The 14,375-nt window shown below is 34.0% G+C and overlaps 3 protein-coding genes and 1 pseudogene across 5 annotated transcripts in view; 1 reads left to right on the forward strand and 3 right to left on the reverse strand.

The window, feature by feature from the left end:
• Window positions 1-422: 422 nt before the first annotated feature.
• LOC145635715 (protein SRG1-like) overlaps window positions 423-14,375 on the forward strand; it is a 42,309-nt gene continuing 28,356 nt past the window's right edge. Inside the window, exons 1-5 of the mRNA XM_081687048.1 lie at window positions 423-698; window positions 1,908-2,155; window positions 2,263-2,596; window positions 2,944-3,028; window positions 4,536-4,560. Of these exons, the coding sequence (XP_081543174.1) occupies window positions 423-698; window positions 1,908-2,155; window positions 2,263-2,596; window positions 2,944-3,028; window positions 4,536-4,560 (968 nt within the window). The remainder of the gene's footprint in view (window positions 699-1,907; window positions 2,156-2,262; window positions 2,597-2,943; window positions 3,029-4,535; window positions 4,561-14,375) is intronic.
• LOC145635713 (protein LATERAL BRANCHING OXIDOREDUCTASE 1-like) lies at window positions 5,268-7,292 on the reverse strand (annotated as a pseudogene). The gene is made up of 4 exons (XR_014113905.1): window positions 7,018-7,292; window positions 6,672-6,916; window positions 6,236-6,569; window positions 5,268-5,780 (listed from the first exon to the last, which is right to left on the reverse strand). The product of XR_014113905.1 is annotated as a protein LATERAL BRANCHING OXIDOREDUCTASE 1-like (transcript).
• LOC145635712 (protein LATERAL BRANCHING OXIDOREDUCTASE 1-like) lies at window positions 7,597-9,772 on the reverse strand. 2 transcript variants are annotated; one of them, XM_081687044.1, is made up of 4 exons: window positions 9,340-9,772; window positions 9,003-9,244; window positions 8,535-8,868; window positions 7,597-8,044 (listed from the first exon to the last, which is right to left on the reverse strand). In XM_081687044.1, exons 1-4 carry the CDS (start codon window positions 9,715-9,717, stop codon window positions 7,805-7,807), a joined length of 1,194 nt encoding a protein of 397 aa, XP_081543170.1. In that variant the 5' UTR covers window positions 9,718-9,772; the 3' UTR covers window positions 7,597-7,804. The 2 variants fall into 2 exon arrangements, with proteins under 2 accessions (XP_081543170.1, XP_081543171.1); XM_081687045.1 differs by having other exon boundaries at window positions 7,910-8,342.
• LOC145635711 (jasmonate-induced oxygenase 4-like) lies at window positions 9,956-13,781 on the reverse strand. The gene is made up of 4 exons (XM_081687043.1): window positions 13,443-13,781; window positions 13,085-13,329; window positions 11,453-11,786; window positions 9,956-10,435 (listed from the first exon to the last, which is right to left on the reverse strand). The coding sequence occupies exons 1-4, from the start codon at window positions 13,764-13,766 to the stop codon at window positions 10,196-10,198; spliced, it is 1,143 nt and encodes a 380-aa protein (XP_081543169.1). The 5' UTR covers window positions 13,767-13,781; the 3' UTR covers window positions 9,956-10,195.

A 14,375-nucleotide genomic window follows, 5' to 3' on the forward strand; every position in this document is an offset into this window, starting at 1 on the left:
ATGGTAAATTTAAATATGCTAGGGACTTAACTCCCTAAGTGCAGCCTACTCATAGCAATAGTTATTTGTACTACATAAATATGATTACACATTATTTCTAGCTTGTACAAGTTAAATTCAAACTACGTAAGCTAATTGATCCGGCCACATGATTTTGCACATTTTCAATAACGTTGTACTTCTTAATGAAATTAAATTATTTAAAAAAAATAATGTATTATTGATCAACTAAACAAATTAATAAGATATAGGCCATTAATTAATTAGTTACTTGTTCATTGTTAATTAATTAGTCTTTCACGAGCATCATTCATGTAAAAGCTAGTACTATATAAATAGCGTATCCAATTAACTAACATCATAACCTAATCATTATCATCTGCATTTTCTAAGTATATTCATCTTAAAAATCAGCAAGTAAAATGGCTGTTTCATCCATTTCTCCAATGAATCTTGCAATACCATCTAAACCAATTCAAGAATTGATCAAATCTAAAACAGAAAAAGATGTTCCTGAAACTTACAAAATCCAACAACTTCCAAATAAATCTGATGATAATAATAATAATCACTCTGAGATCGAATACATGGTAACTCCATCAATCGATCTTGGCCTACTTTCAGATGCATCATCAACCCAACACGAACAAGAACTGCGAAAACTTTGTTCTGTTCTTAATTCATGGGGTTGCTTACAGGTTTGTTTTGATCACTATTAGCCTAGGTTGCACTGATACGGATACGGGGACAAAAACGGGTACGGATACGGGGACGGGATACGGCAAATTTTTTTTTTCAAAATACGGGTACGGCTCGGATACGGAAAAAAAAAATCAGCAAAATATAAATCCAATAAAAAAAAAAAATATTACCATACCCACTACCAACATTTTGAGACTCCATTCAACTGCACAATGTAAAAAAAAAAAAAATTACCTACTGACATTCTCATTTAATGTCACTACAATTCACTATATTATCAACAACAAATAAAACAATTAAAAAAGAAAACAAAAGACTTACAGAAAGAAAGAAAGAAGAGAGTCAGAAAGAAAGAAAGAACTCAGAAAAGCAGGATGCCTCGCAGGTGGGTCTCCAGCGAAGAAGAAGGTGGGTCTCCGGCGCCGCCTTGAACCAGGCGTCGGTTGTTGCAGCCTCCATGTGAGTCTCCGGGTCGCCGCCGTCAATCAAATCGCACAGGGAAGGAGAAGATGAAGGAGTTCGAAGTTTTAGGGTTTGTGAGAATTGGGGGAAATCGAGTATGAGATAAGTTTTGTTCTGATTTGGGGTTTTTTTTAAAAAAAAAATTGGGCTGGGCTTCTTGGGTACGGCGGAATTTTGGATTTCCTGTACCCGAAACGTATCCGATCAAGACCCTAGCCGTCCCCAAAATGACGTGCCGTACCACTTTTGATGGGGACGGATTGGGGACGTATCCTAGCCGTCCCCGTCGCGTACCCGTCTCCGAGACGTTTCGGGTACGGGAGACGGCAGCCCAGAGCCGTACCCGTGCATCATTGCTATTAGCCATACCATGTATTTTTCTTCTAGCTGTCTGAGTGCTTGCTGTCATCAGTGATAGAGTTATAATAACATAATCCTGGGCCTCAACCATCAGCTTAAGCTTATGGTATATTCCTACGCCTCAACCTTCAGCTTAAGCTTTTGGTTGAGTTGGTCCTTTAACATGGTATCGGAGCCAACGCGACATAAAGGTCGCGGGCTCGAATCTCATCCACCCCTCCTTCAAAGTAGAATTAATTTGCGCTGTGTATGGATGAGCCGGTGTTGCATCCACATTCAAGCCCAAACGGCCTTTCATGTGAGGGGGAGTGAGAGTATAAGAAACATATTCCTGGGCTCAACCATCAGCTATTTCGCGACTTGCTGAAGTATTTCTATTTCAGTTTATCAATCATGGGTTGGCTAGTTCATTAGTAGATAAAATCCGTGAAGTCGGGAAGGAGGAATTCTTTGGTCTGCCATTGGAACAAAAACAGAAGCACATCAGAACATTGGACTGGTTTGAAGGTTATGGAGGCGATACAATTTCCGAGGGTCAGAATTACAACTGGAATGATAGACTGCATCTCAGAGTTTACCCTGTTGATCACCGCAATTTCAACTTTTGGCCTGAATATATTCCAAATTTCAGGTGACATTTTAATTTTCATCATACAATCATATACTATATATAATATTTGATAAACTTCAAAACTATATGATGATGATGATAAACATGTATATATGATCTTATTGCAGGAAAACATTGGAGGAGTACGCTGTGGAAGTGAGGAGAGTAACAAAATCTCTCTTAAAGGCGATTGCAAAATCAGTAGAGTTGGATGAAGACAGCTTTTTGAAAGAGTGTGGAGAAGACGAGGCCATGAACTTGTTCACAAGATTCAATTATTATCCGCCGTGTTCAACACCAGAACGCGTTATAGGCCTTAAACCACATTCGGATGGTACAGTCGTTACCATTCTCCAGCAAGACAAACAAGTTGAAGGTTTACAAGCTCTTAAAGATGGCCACTGGTTTAAAGTGCCTATTGTTCATGACGCCCTTTTTATCAATATTGGTGACCAGTTAGAGGTACGTACTTGAATTTCACAATGATAGATTTTTAATTACCGCGATAATAGACATTTATGTATTATCCAGTTCAATTTAAGGCACGTACACGTATTAGGTTGCATGAAAAGGGAAAACTATAATATACTTACATTGCACACGAGCATATATATATATATATATAGAGAGGGGGGTACACGTATTAGGTTGCATGAAAACGGAAAACTATAATATACTTACATTGCACATGAGCATATATATATATATAGAGAGAGAGAGAGAGAGAGATTTGTAATGGCACTTTTGTAATGGCACTTTCCCCTCCCCTAATATATATATAATAATAAGAAAATGTGTTGAATGTGCAGATAATGAGTAAGGGCACACTGAAAAGTGTGGTGCACAAGGTTGTGATTGATAAGGAGAAAGAAAGGATTTCTATTGCTACGGTAAGTATATAAATTAAATTACATACACCTCTTTAAACAAGAAATTATTAATAAAATTACACAAATTATTCATGTTCCTTAAGCCAAATAATTAAAGAGAAAAAAAAATAGTATATGAAAATACTTTTACATAATTACATATAATCAGTTGAATTTAACTACATTATCACTTATGGTGATATTATCACTTATGGTGATAATTTAGCTACATTGACACTTATGATTTATTAAAAAAAAATAAATTATAGAATCTTACCCATATGTTACTCCAATGTCTCCAAAACAAAACATTATAAATATAGGATTTTTTAAATATAAAATATAGGATTTATTAAAAAAAAAAAAAAAAAATTATAGAATCTTACCCATATGTTACTCCAAAACAAAGCATTATAAATATAGAATTTTTTAAATATAAAATGGGTATTATTTATGAGACATAAAATATTCATTTGTTGCACATAATAAGAAACGGAGTAGCATATATATTAACGGTCTAGATGTTTTGTGCTATTGTAGTCAATTGTAGCCGACGATTACACTAAAAGCTTCCATGCAAGAAGAGCAGGAATTATGTGATTTTTTTCTTCCAAAAGGAGAAAGAGCGGCCATCCCTGCAATAAAAATCTGAACTCGTGACGATGAAAATAAAATAGTAGGCTGTTATGTTTAATTTGTACAACGTATAAGGCTGTGTATTACAGTCGAATATCTCCAAATCTTGCTCTAGCATAGCAAGACTAATAATGGGTTATCTTATTAAGCCCCTTGATGTATTCTAATAAGAACCATGCTTTCTTCGTTCTTTCATATTTTGTGTATGGGCTATCTTGTTAAGCCCTTTTGCTTTATGTAGTAATGTGTGCTTATAATAAAATTGGTGATTAAGCATTAGGATTTGTTCTTTATTTTAAGCTTTTGATGCCAATTCATCTTTGATTTACAAATCTAATATTGCGTGATAGTTAAGGCCAAATAGATTGAATAGAATAGATCAATAGAATAACGTATGTAACAGCATTTGAGCCAATATTCTGGACTCGATCTCAAATTAGACAAAACTAAATGAATTAAGATCGAATTAACACCAATATTATATTCCAAAATGTTACAAATTAAAACACGAGAATTATTCGAGGCAACCATACTACACGCATGCGTGCTTTAGGACGACTGATACCATCAAGTAAAGAGAATACACATAAGATTATAATTCAAGAAAATCAATAATCTAATATTAAAGTGAACAATTGGTTAATCTAGTAGAATAATATATTACATGCGTAACATAAAGATCTGGATATATCATCGTCCATTAACTCCAAATTAATTACAACATATGACTTGTTGAATCTTGATCATCTTCATCACCTTCAATTGGCATGGAATAAGAAAGAATAGTCTCGGTTGTGTCTCATCTTCTCCAGGTCACTTGACAATATAGCGCGCCTATTAGCCTTTGTGACGATTTCTTTATCCGCGGCAGCCATAGTAACAACACCTTGACGCAGCAACGATGAAGTGCTCCTTGCATTTGCTCCTTTAGCGAATTTTGACTTAATTAGAGGCTTCGTAGTACTCTTTCTAGTTGCTAATAATGTATTTGTTTTTGAGGATTTGAGGGTGTTTGTCTTGCAAGAAACCAAGGATTTTGATGTAACATTAATGTCTTTGGATTTGGTAAAGTATGATCTTGGTAATTTCACAAATTTTACAGCTCGAATCTTCTTCCCGGGTTCATCCAAACATGGGTAAATTAGGGTAATTTTAGCCAACTTCTTCGAAGAATTCATCCTTACTTCTTCTAACTTGAAGATCAATGAAAGGGAAAAAATATTAGGGCAAAGAAAATTGGAAGGAAATACTGTTTATTATTGTTTGGATTGATGGGATGACCTCATTAAATTAATTGATAAGCTTATATTTATAGAAAAGTAGTGCTTATATTTTAGGAAAATTAGGTCATAATGATAAATGCTTGTTTGCTACGCAATATGTACTGTAATGGGATATGTAATTAGTATAAGGGTTCAAAGTTTAGGAAGTTTATTCTTTTTTCTAGATATTTTTCCCCTTAGAAAATAATCTTTTCATTTTTTTTTATGGTGCCCCCAACATATATTTATATCATAATCTTGTTCTTGCAATATTTGAATTGTATGTATGCGTATATCCAAGTTGATATCAAACTTTATTTGAACTTACCTGAACGTATTGCTATTTCGTGACAAAATGTGTGAATAAAGAACGAAATCAAAAGGTCTAATGACCATAAACTCAAGTCACTTATCTTATTATAAGTTTACCTTACATAAATTAAAGCTGAGAGACTTAACGCGACTGCCCACAAGCATACAGATATTGCAAAGGAAACCATGTTTCCTTTAAAAACTACTTAAGAGTACATGATTACATCAACAACAACCATCCATTATTTAGCTTAGAGACGTTTGGATGTACACAACCTTGATGTTAACTACTCACTGGCCTGGTTTTTCGATAACAATTAAGCCACAGGTTCAGATTTTCATTGCAGGCATTGCTCTTTCTCCTTTTGAGTAGTATTGGAAGAAAAAACTCACATAATTCTTGATCTTCTTGTACAATTGCGGCCTATTCTCATCAATTAGCTCGCTTAATGGTCCAATCTCTTTATCGAAGTGTGGAGTACTAACTGTAGCCACAGAAATCCTTTCTTTCTCCTTATCTATCACAACCTTGTGCACTGTACTCTTCAGTATGCCATTGCTCATTATCTGCATACAACACATTTTCTTAATCAGTAATCATAATTGTCTTAACTTGCTAATAGGCTACAATTGTCTTTATATACTTGTATATCAGTATATGATAAATTTTATATACTTGTAAATCAGTATATGATAAAATAAATTCAAAACTTCATGGTTATCATTTGCTGAAAAAAAATGGATACAGATGTACTATTTGGTAGTGTACGTGTTTGTGCATGCACTTGTGCTCGTGCTCGTGGTTGTACACTTTGGCCTAGTACTGAGGCCTTCCCTATCCACCGTTCTGAGAGGGTTCAATCTTACCCTCTTTAAGTTAGATGCCCCTATAATTTGATCATGTATAGTCATGAATAGAGCTAAATAAAGTTAGCAATTTGTAACTTGGTCAAAAACAGAACAAAAGCACAAAAGGTCTATCTATTATTGCAGTAATAGAAGTAAACTTCTTGTCAAATTACCTCCAATTGGTCACCAATGTTGATAAAAAGGGCATTCGGAATAATGGGAACTTTAAACCACTGATCATCTTTCTGAACTTGAAGGCCTTCGACTTGTTTGTCTTGCAGGAGAATGGTAATTACTGTACCATCAGAGTGTGGTCTAAGGCCGATAACTTGTGGTGGTGTTGAACATGGCGGATAATAATTGAATCTTGTGAACATGTTTATGGCTTCCTCTCCTCCAGACTCCCTCATAAAGCTGTTTTTGTCTAACTTGAGTGATTTTTCAATCGCGTTTAGGATGGTTTTTGTCACTCTCCTCACTTCCATGGCGTACTCCTCCAGTATTACCCTGCAATATGCTCATATTTATCAACTTTGGTGTAAAATAAAATAGAATTATATTTTTGAGGTTCATCATATAGTTATATGATTGTATGCAGAAAATTATAACCTGAAATTTGGTATATATTCAGGCCAAAACTTGAAATTCCTCTGATCAAGAGGATAAATTCTGAGATGCAGTCTATCATTCTAGTTGTAATTCTGACCCTCAGAAACTGTATCACCTCCATAACCCTCAAACCATTCCAATGTTCTGCTATGCTTCTGTTTTTCTTCTAATGGCAGAGCAAAGAAATCCTTCCCGAGTTCACGGATATTATCAAGTAACGAGCTCGATAACCCATGATTAATAACCTGAAAAAACATCAGCAAAGTTGCAAAACTATCAGTCTAATGATCTATGACAGCAAGCACTTCAGAAATATATATTATGGAAAAAAGTGCTTAAAACAAACCTGTAAGCAACCCCAGGAATCAAGAACAGATCTTAGTTTTCATAGTTCTTCTTCGTGTTGGCTTGATGATGCAGCTAAAAGTAGGCCAAGATCAATTACTGGACTGTCCATATATTGAATCTCAGAGTGATTATCATCTGATATGTTTGGAAGTTGGACTCTATATTTTTCCGGGACCTCTTTGACAGTAGATTTGATCAATTCTTGAACTGATTTGATGGGAGTTCAAGATTCATAGCAGGAAAAGATGATACAGCCATTTACTTGATGATTCTTAGATGAAGATAGTTAAAAAAGACAGAATAGATAAGGTGTAACTTTGATACAGTATGTTGTTTATATAGAAGCTTTCACATAAATGATACAGATGAAAGGCTAACAAGTAACAACCAACTAATGTACTCTGTAGTTAGTTACTGATACCTATCTCTCATTTATTAGTTGATCCCTCCGACTCAAATAACGTGTTACAAGAAAGACATAGTAGACATATAAGATCGATCAATACATAGATTTTTATTAAATCACGCAATCAAAAGGTATTTAAGGTTTAGTTATACCTTAAATTCTGCAAAAATGTTTGTGGCAATAAGTTCGAAACGTGTAGAGTCTATTTATTTTTGTTAACTTCTACAAGTAACATGTAATCATATGTAGTAGTATCATTAATTACTACTATGACTCTACGAGTACTCGATGAGTAGGTTGTATCTAGGGATCAGAGTTAAGTCCCTGGCAGTAGGGCATAACATAATGATCGAATTGCAACTTATTGTAGTAGGATAGCTTAGATTTTCATTGCATTGATGCCTATTTCTCCTTTATTGATAATGCTGGAAGAACAAATCTGGATATAATTCTTGACCCTTTTGTACACCTGCGGCATTTCCTCGTTGACAAGCTCACTAAGCGGTCCGATTTCTTTGTTTGGGTGTGGAGCACATATCATAACCACAGTTGTCCGTTCTTTCTCCTTATCTACCACTACCTTGTGCATTACACTCTTCAATATGCCATTACTCATTATCTGCATACATACATAATTTCCTTCATCAGTTCATGATCAACCCCTCTTTTTGTCACACAAAATCAAATATCTTATGAATTACTTAACTGCAGATTGCAGATAAACAGCACAACGTTGAATTGCAAGTACATTTGCACATATTATCTGCATCTATATGGTCCAAATTCATATCCTGTATTCTGTAAAATCTCTCTTATTTGGTAGTATACGTGTGTGCACGTGTGTATATATACAAGGGTTTCACATAGTGAATGAGGCCATTCCTTTCCACCCCTATGAGAGGGTTCGATTTACATCTCTACACATGAGATACCCCTAGATCAAATATAATATTTTTGCGAATTTATCTTGAATGATTTGAGTAATATATGGTCATCAGCCAGTACAGGAAGTTACAAAAGTTGTGAGACAAAAAAAAAAAAAAAAAAAAAAAAAAAGAGGAAAAAAAGGCTTATAATTGCAATAATAGGAACTTTAAAAAGGGCATTACCTCCAACTGGTCACCAACATTGACAAAAAGGGCATTAGAAGCAATAGGAACTTTAAACCATTGGCCATCTTTCTCAACTTGAAGGCCTTCAACTTCTTTGTCTTGTAGAAGAATGGTAATTGCTGTAAGATCAGAATGTGGTTTAAAACCTAAAACTTCATCTGAGGATGAACATGGCTTATAATAGTTGAATCTTGTAAACATATCAATTGCTTCTGCTCCTCCACACTCTTTCAAGAAGATGTCTTCTTCTAAATTAAGCGATTTTGCAATCGCTTTCAAGATAATTTCTAGTACTCTTCTCACTTCCATAGTGTACTCCTCCAATGTTTCCCTACAATAATATGCTTCAATTCATCAACTCTGGTGTAATTTAGTTGACAAATAATGAAATAATGTAAAAGAGAGGTTTTGAGGAGTATTGTGTAATACATGATTCTCTTATTGTATTATGTACATAGTTATCACCTAAATTTTGGTAAAATTTCAGGCCAAAGCTTGAAATTTCGGTGATCAAGAGGATAAACTTTGAGGCGCAGTCTGTCATTCCAGTCATAGCCCTGACCCTCTGAAACTTGATCAACTCCATAACCTTCAAGCCAATCCAATGTCTTGTATTGCTGTTTTACATCTAGAGGCAGAGCAAAGAACCCCTTGCTAGTTTCATGCACTTGGTCAAGCAACGAGCTCGATAAACCATGATTAACAAGCTGAAAAAATCCTGATCTGATGATCTAAGACAACAAGTAATCTTGGGAGGGGGAAAAAAAAACTGTTCAAAAGCTTAAAGGCTTCCAAAACAAACCTGTAAGCAACCCCAGGAACTGAGAACAGATCTAAGTTTTCGCAATTCTTCTTTGTGTTGACATGACGACAAAGCTGAAAGGAGGCTAAGATCAATCATTGGGCTGTCCATATATTCAATATCAGTCTGATCAACTGGTTTGCTCGAAAGCTGGTATGTACATCTTTCTGGGACCTCTTCGCCAGTGGTTTTGATCGGTTCTTGAACTGGTTTGGAAGAAGATCCAAGCTTCATAGGAGGAATAAATGATACAGCCATCTTACTTGGTGATTCTAACCTGATAAGGATTAGAAAAGTAGAGAGATGCAAGTACAAATTATTAAATCTAGCACTTGCCAAAACAATGAGATTACCTTCCTTAAATGACAAAATAGTCATAACTTCTGAACTGTCCTATATGATGTCATAAAATATAGATATACACTTTATATAGAAAGATTTAAGTAATCTCTCACCCACTTTGTTTCAAATTATCTACTGAGGTGATTAAGTGTAGCAACCCTTATTAAATTATGTATGCTGGCGTGTATGCGCGTTTGTTTAAACTGATCATTTGATTAAATGATACTATTATTTAATCAACCTTTCCAATTGCATAATTTCTTGAACACACTTGAGTAACACTTATTCGTTCAAATGTAATCTTGAGGTTTTAACACCAAAGCTTAAATTGCATATCTGAAGTACAAGATACAAAGCAGAGACAGACAACCCAAAAAACAATTACAGCTGCTCATCCTCATTAAGCAAAGCAAAGCCTAATGTACACTATCTTATTTTCGATGAATCATGTACGTTATTAAAATACACAATTACTTGTTTCTGACACGACATATTAACTTGGATCGTTCCATTTTTAGAGTTTCACAGTAGATATGGATCTTTCTCCTTTCGGATAGTACTGAAAGAATAAATCACCAAAATAATTTTTGACAGTATTGTATAATTGGGGTCTTTCCTTGTCAATAAGCTCACAGAATGGTCCTATGTCTTTGTCTGGGTGTGGAGCACAAAACATAGCCACCGACGTCCTTCCTCTTTCCTTATCTATCACCACTTTGTGCACTACACTCTTTAATATACCATTACTCATTATCTGTATACATCCAAATAGTTCTCCATCAGTTTTCAAAGCCCCATTTATAAGAAATAACTCTACCACGTTATATAACGAATCAACTCTTAAGTATAATTAATTAACTTCAAATATTGAATCAACAACACAATAATATACTTCCCAATATCAAATTAAATAAAGGCCAAATAAGCTAATTTTAACAGAGTTGAAGGCTAATAAGTTAAGTTCTTAAGAGCAACTCCAATGGTTGGAAAAAGGGACTAGCTTGCAAATATTAAAAAGCTTAAGCTAGTAGCTACACCATTGTTTCACATCTTGTTGATTAGCTTTGGCAAGCAAATTAGCTTTGTAGAGCTAATTAGCTTGGCAAATATTTATTAGATTAAAATTATTATTAATTTAAAAATAAATTAATTTACAATTAGCTTAACCATTGGAGCAACACATAGCTTGAATTGTTGTAGCTTAAGAAGATGATTTGGCATGCTAAGCTATTAAATAAATTAGCCAACCATTGTAGTTGCTCTAAAGGTCAAAAGTTCAATATGTGGAATTTAGGAGAAGAGAAAGCTATATGTAAGTTATAACTATTCACAAATTTATGCAAACTATACATAAAATATTATGTACATCAGTAACATGACCTAATCTTATTTGTTGTCAAAATATCAACTTTTTTTTTCTTTGAGATCGCAAGCAATCAATTGTAGCAAATGAATATGGACCGAGAAAACATTAAATATTTGGCCTTTTAGAGTCAAATACTAACAAGTTTGACCACTATATGAAAGTTATCTTTCGTATACTGAAAAGAAATAGCAAATTTTAATCAAGATATCAGTGAATATAGTTTGTCAAGTCGCAAACACTTGTACACAATAAATATAATGTATTTGTATACAATGAGCTTAGTCACCCAAATCATGCAAAACCAAATTCGCAAAGATGACTTGTAAAATTTGGAGTGACAAAGCCCAATGAATACAGAGACACCCACTCAATTATTGAATACAGAGTCTGCTGACATCAAATTACCTCCAACTGATCACCAATATTGATGAAGAGGGCATCAGGAACAATGGGAACTTTGAACCATTGATTATCTTTCTCAACTTGAAGACCTTCGACTTCACTGTCTTGTAGAAGAATCGTAACTGCTGAACCATCAGAATGTGGTTTGATACCTAAAACATGTTCTGGGGAATGGCATGGAGGATAAAAGTTGAATCTTGTGAACATATGTATACCGTCTTTTCCTCCACATGCATTCAAGAAGCTGCTTTCCTCTAAATTTAGCGATTTTGCAGTAGCTTTCAGAATCACTTCTAATACTCTTGTTACCTCCATGGTGTACCCCTCCATTGTTTCCCTACATACATATCCACAAATTATCAGCATTAGCTTACACAAATATAAGATCAAAGACTACGACTGTCAAGAACTCGAGATGCCTTGAAACTTTGGGTTTTTTTACAGTCAACCCTTCTTATTATGAGCCTATACTACATGCTACTACTGCCAATGTATAACTATAACCAGTGGCAGATCCAGGAATCCTAACAAGGGGTAGCACTGGACAATTAAATTAACAATATAATGGCGTTGTAACGTAATATAATCAACCAACAAACTACGTTAAATTTTGAATATAATGCGTTGTGTAGTCGTACAATAATTAACAATTAAATTCAAACATTTATATTGACAAGGTTATTATTTTTTTTAAAGCATGTTATTTTTTTTTACAAATAATTTATATTCTAAATATCAATTATACTATGACAAATTTTCCACCTATTTATTTTTTTTTATTTTTTAAGTCAAAGTTGCTTATGAATTTATATGGAAAACTTTGGCATAAATTTTTCCTATGCACGTATGCTAATGTAAAATTTTGACTGAAAATATCTTTAAAATAAAATTATAACAATTGAATATTAATAAATTTTTCGTTGAGACAATACTAACAAGTACTCACGTTCTATATTTATTCTGATGTATAAATCACAAACATTAGTCAAAGTGAATTAGATTACTTGTGTAAAAAGTCAAAACATTTCATTTACTTAAACACAGATGGAGACATCATAGAGTATGATTTTTTAATATTCATTTTAGTGTAAATTTTCATACTAATATATAAACAAGATATAATAGTGGCCAAATAATTGCAATAAATATCATGTAATGAAAATAAGAAGAATGTCATCGAATATAACGGAGAGAGTATTTCATATTATTATGAGGATTGTTTATAAAAGGTGTGAAAATGGAAAAAGAAATTTATCTTGGAAAAATAGTAATAGGTAATAGCTTATCATTGTGTTGACGGAAGTAGAAATTCATTTGGGTTTAAAAAGAAAAAAAAAAACAACTAAGGGGGTCTCGAACCCATGACCTTGAGGAGAACAAACACATTTCACCATTCTTCTTCCTCACCACTGAACCAATGCTGAAGTTAGTTATTATATATACGGATTATAATCTTTATATAAATATCAAGGTAGCTTTTTTCAGAAAATTTTTTGTAGGGGTAGCACGTGCCCCCCCCCCCCCCCCCCCCCCACAGGCGTCAACGTGGATCCACCTCCGACTATAACAGGTGAACCTTGAAAATATCACATCAAATTAGTACTCTATACATCGTTTTATGCATTAAAATATCACCTGAAAGTTGGTAAGAATTCAGGCCAAATTTTGTAATTACGCTGATGAAGAGGGTGAACCTTGAAACGCAGTCTATCATTCCAGTTATACCTTTGATCCTCAGAAACTTTATCACCTCCATAGCCCTCATACCAATCCAGTGTCATGCAATGTTTCTGCTTCACTTCAAGAGGCAGAGCAATAAATTCCTTCCAAATTTCACGGATTTGGTGTAGCAAGGAGCTTGATACACCATGATTTATAAGCTGAAACAAACATTAACAAATCACAAATCAATCAACTACCTGATGATCTAAAAACAGAACAGCAAGTATGATCATGTCTAAACTCTGAACTCTGAAGGAGTGCCAAAAACAACCTGAAAACCTCCCCATGAAGCAAGGACGGATCGGAGTTTTTGCAATTCTAGTTCATGCAAGTTTGATGATGAATCATTAAGGAGGCTAAGATCAATTATGTTACTATCCATATATTGAATATCAGAATAATCATCAGCTTCTTTGTTTGGAAGCTGATAAATAAATCTTTCAGGAATTTCTTTGCTTGTAGCCGTAATTAGCTCTTGAACTGGTTTTGGTGGTAATTCTAGTTCCATATGAGGAACAGATGATACAACCATCTTATGTAGTAACCTAAGTTTAAAATTGTGAGATAAGGGATATTTGGTATGAAATGCATACATCTGCTGACTGCTGTATTTATAATAGATAAAATGAAAGGCTAACAAAAGTAACAACCAATCAAAATGCATGGTCTCTCTTCTTCATTTAAATATATATTTTGTTAACTTTTATATTGTTGTATTTAAAAAAGTCCAAGGTGGTCCTAGAAGAATATTTGGTGGTGGTTGTCAAGAATCAAACATATTCTCTCAAGAACATTCCAGCAGCTAATATTAAGGAATTGTAGATTAAATTCTTGATAGTTATGAGTTATGACAATCATGCTAAAATAGTAAATTTTATTTCAATTTTTCAAAGAATCTTGACTAACAAACCAAATTACAATAAATTGACATAATTGGTACAAATAACATGAGCAACAAACCAGATTAAATTTAATTGTTAAAATTGGAGTGAAGAGCATCAGCATAAACATGAGCATAATCAATCAGTTAAACTTGCGATTAAAAGAGACTTACTGTCACTTGATGACCTGGTAGCTTTCATCTCTAACAGATTCTGATGAAAGTCATGAAACACTAACCATTTTTTAATGTTGACTGAGAAGACTTATTAGACTTGAAAAATAAAATCATTCAGAAAAGCATATAAAACCAAGGTTAGGTGTT

The sequence above is a fragment of the Chenopodium album genome, chromosome 6 (assembly GCF_948465745.1).
Source record: "Chenopodium album chromosome 6, dcCheAlbu1.1, whole genome shotgun sequence".
NCBI lineage: Eukaryota > Viridiplantae > Streptophyta > Magnoliopsida > Caryophyllales > Amaranthaceae > Chenopodium > Chenopodium album.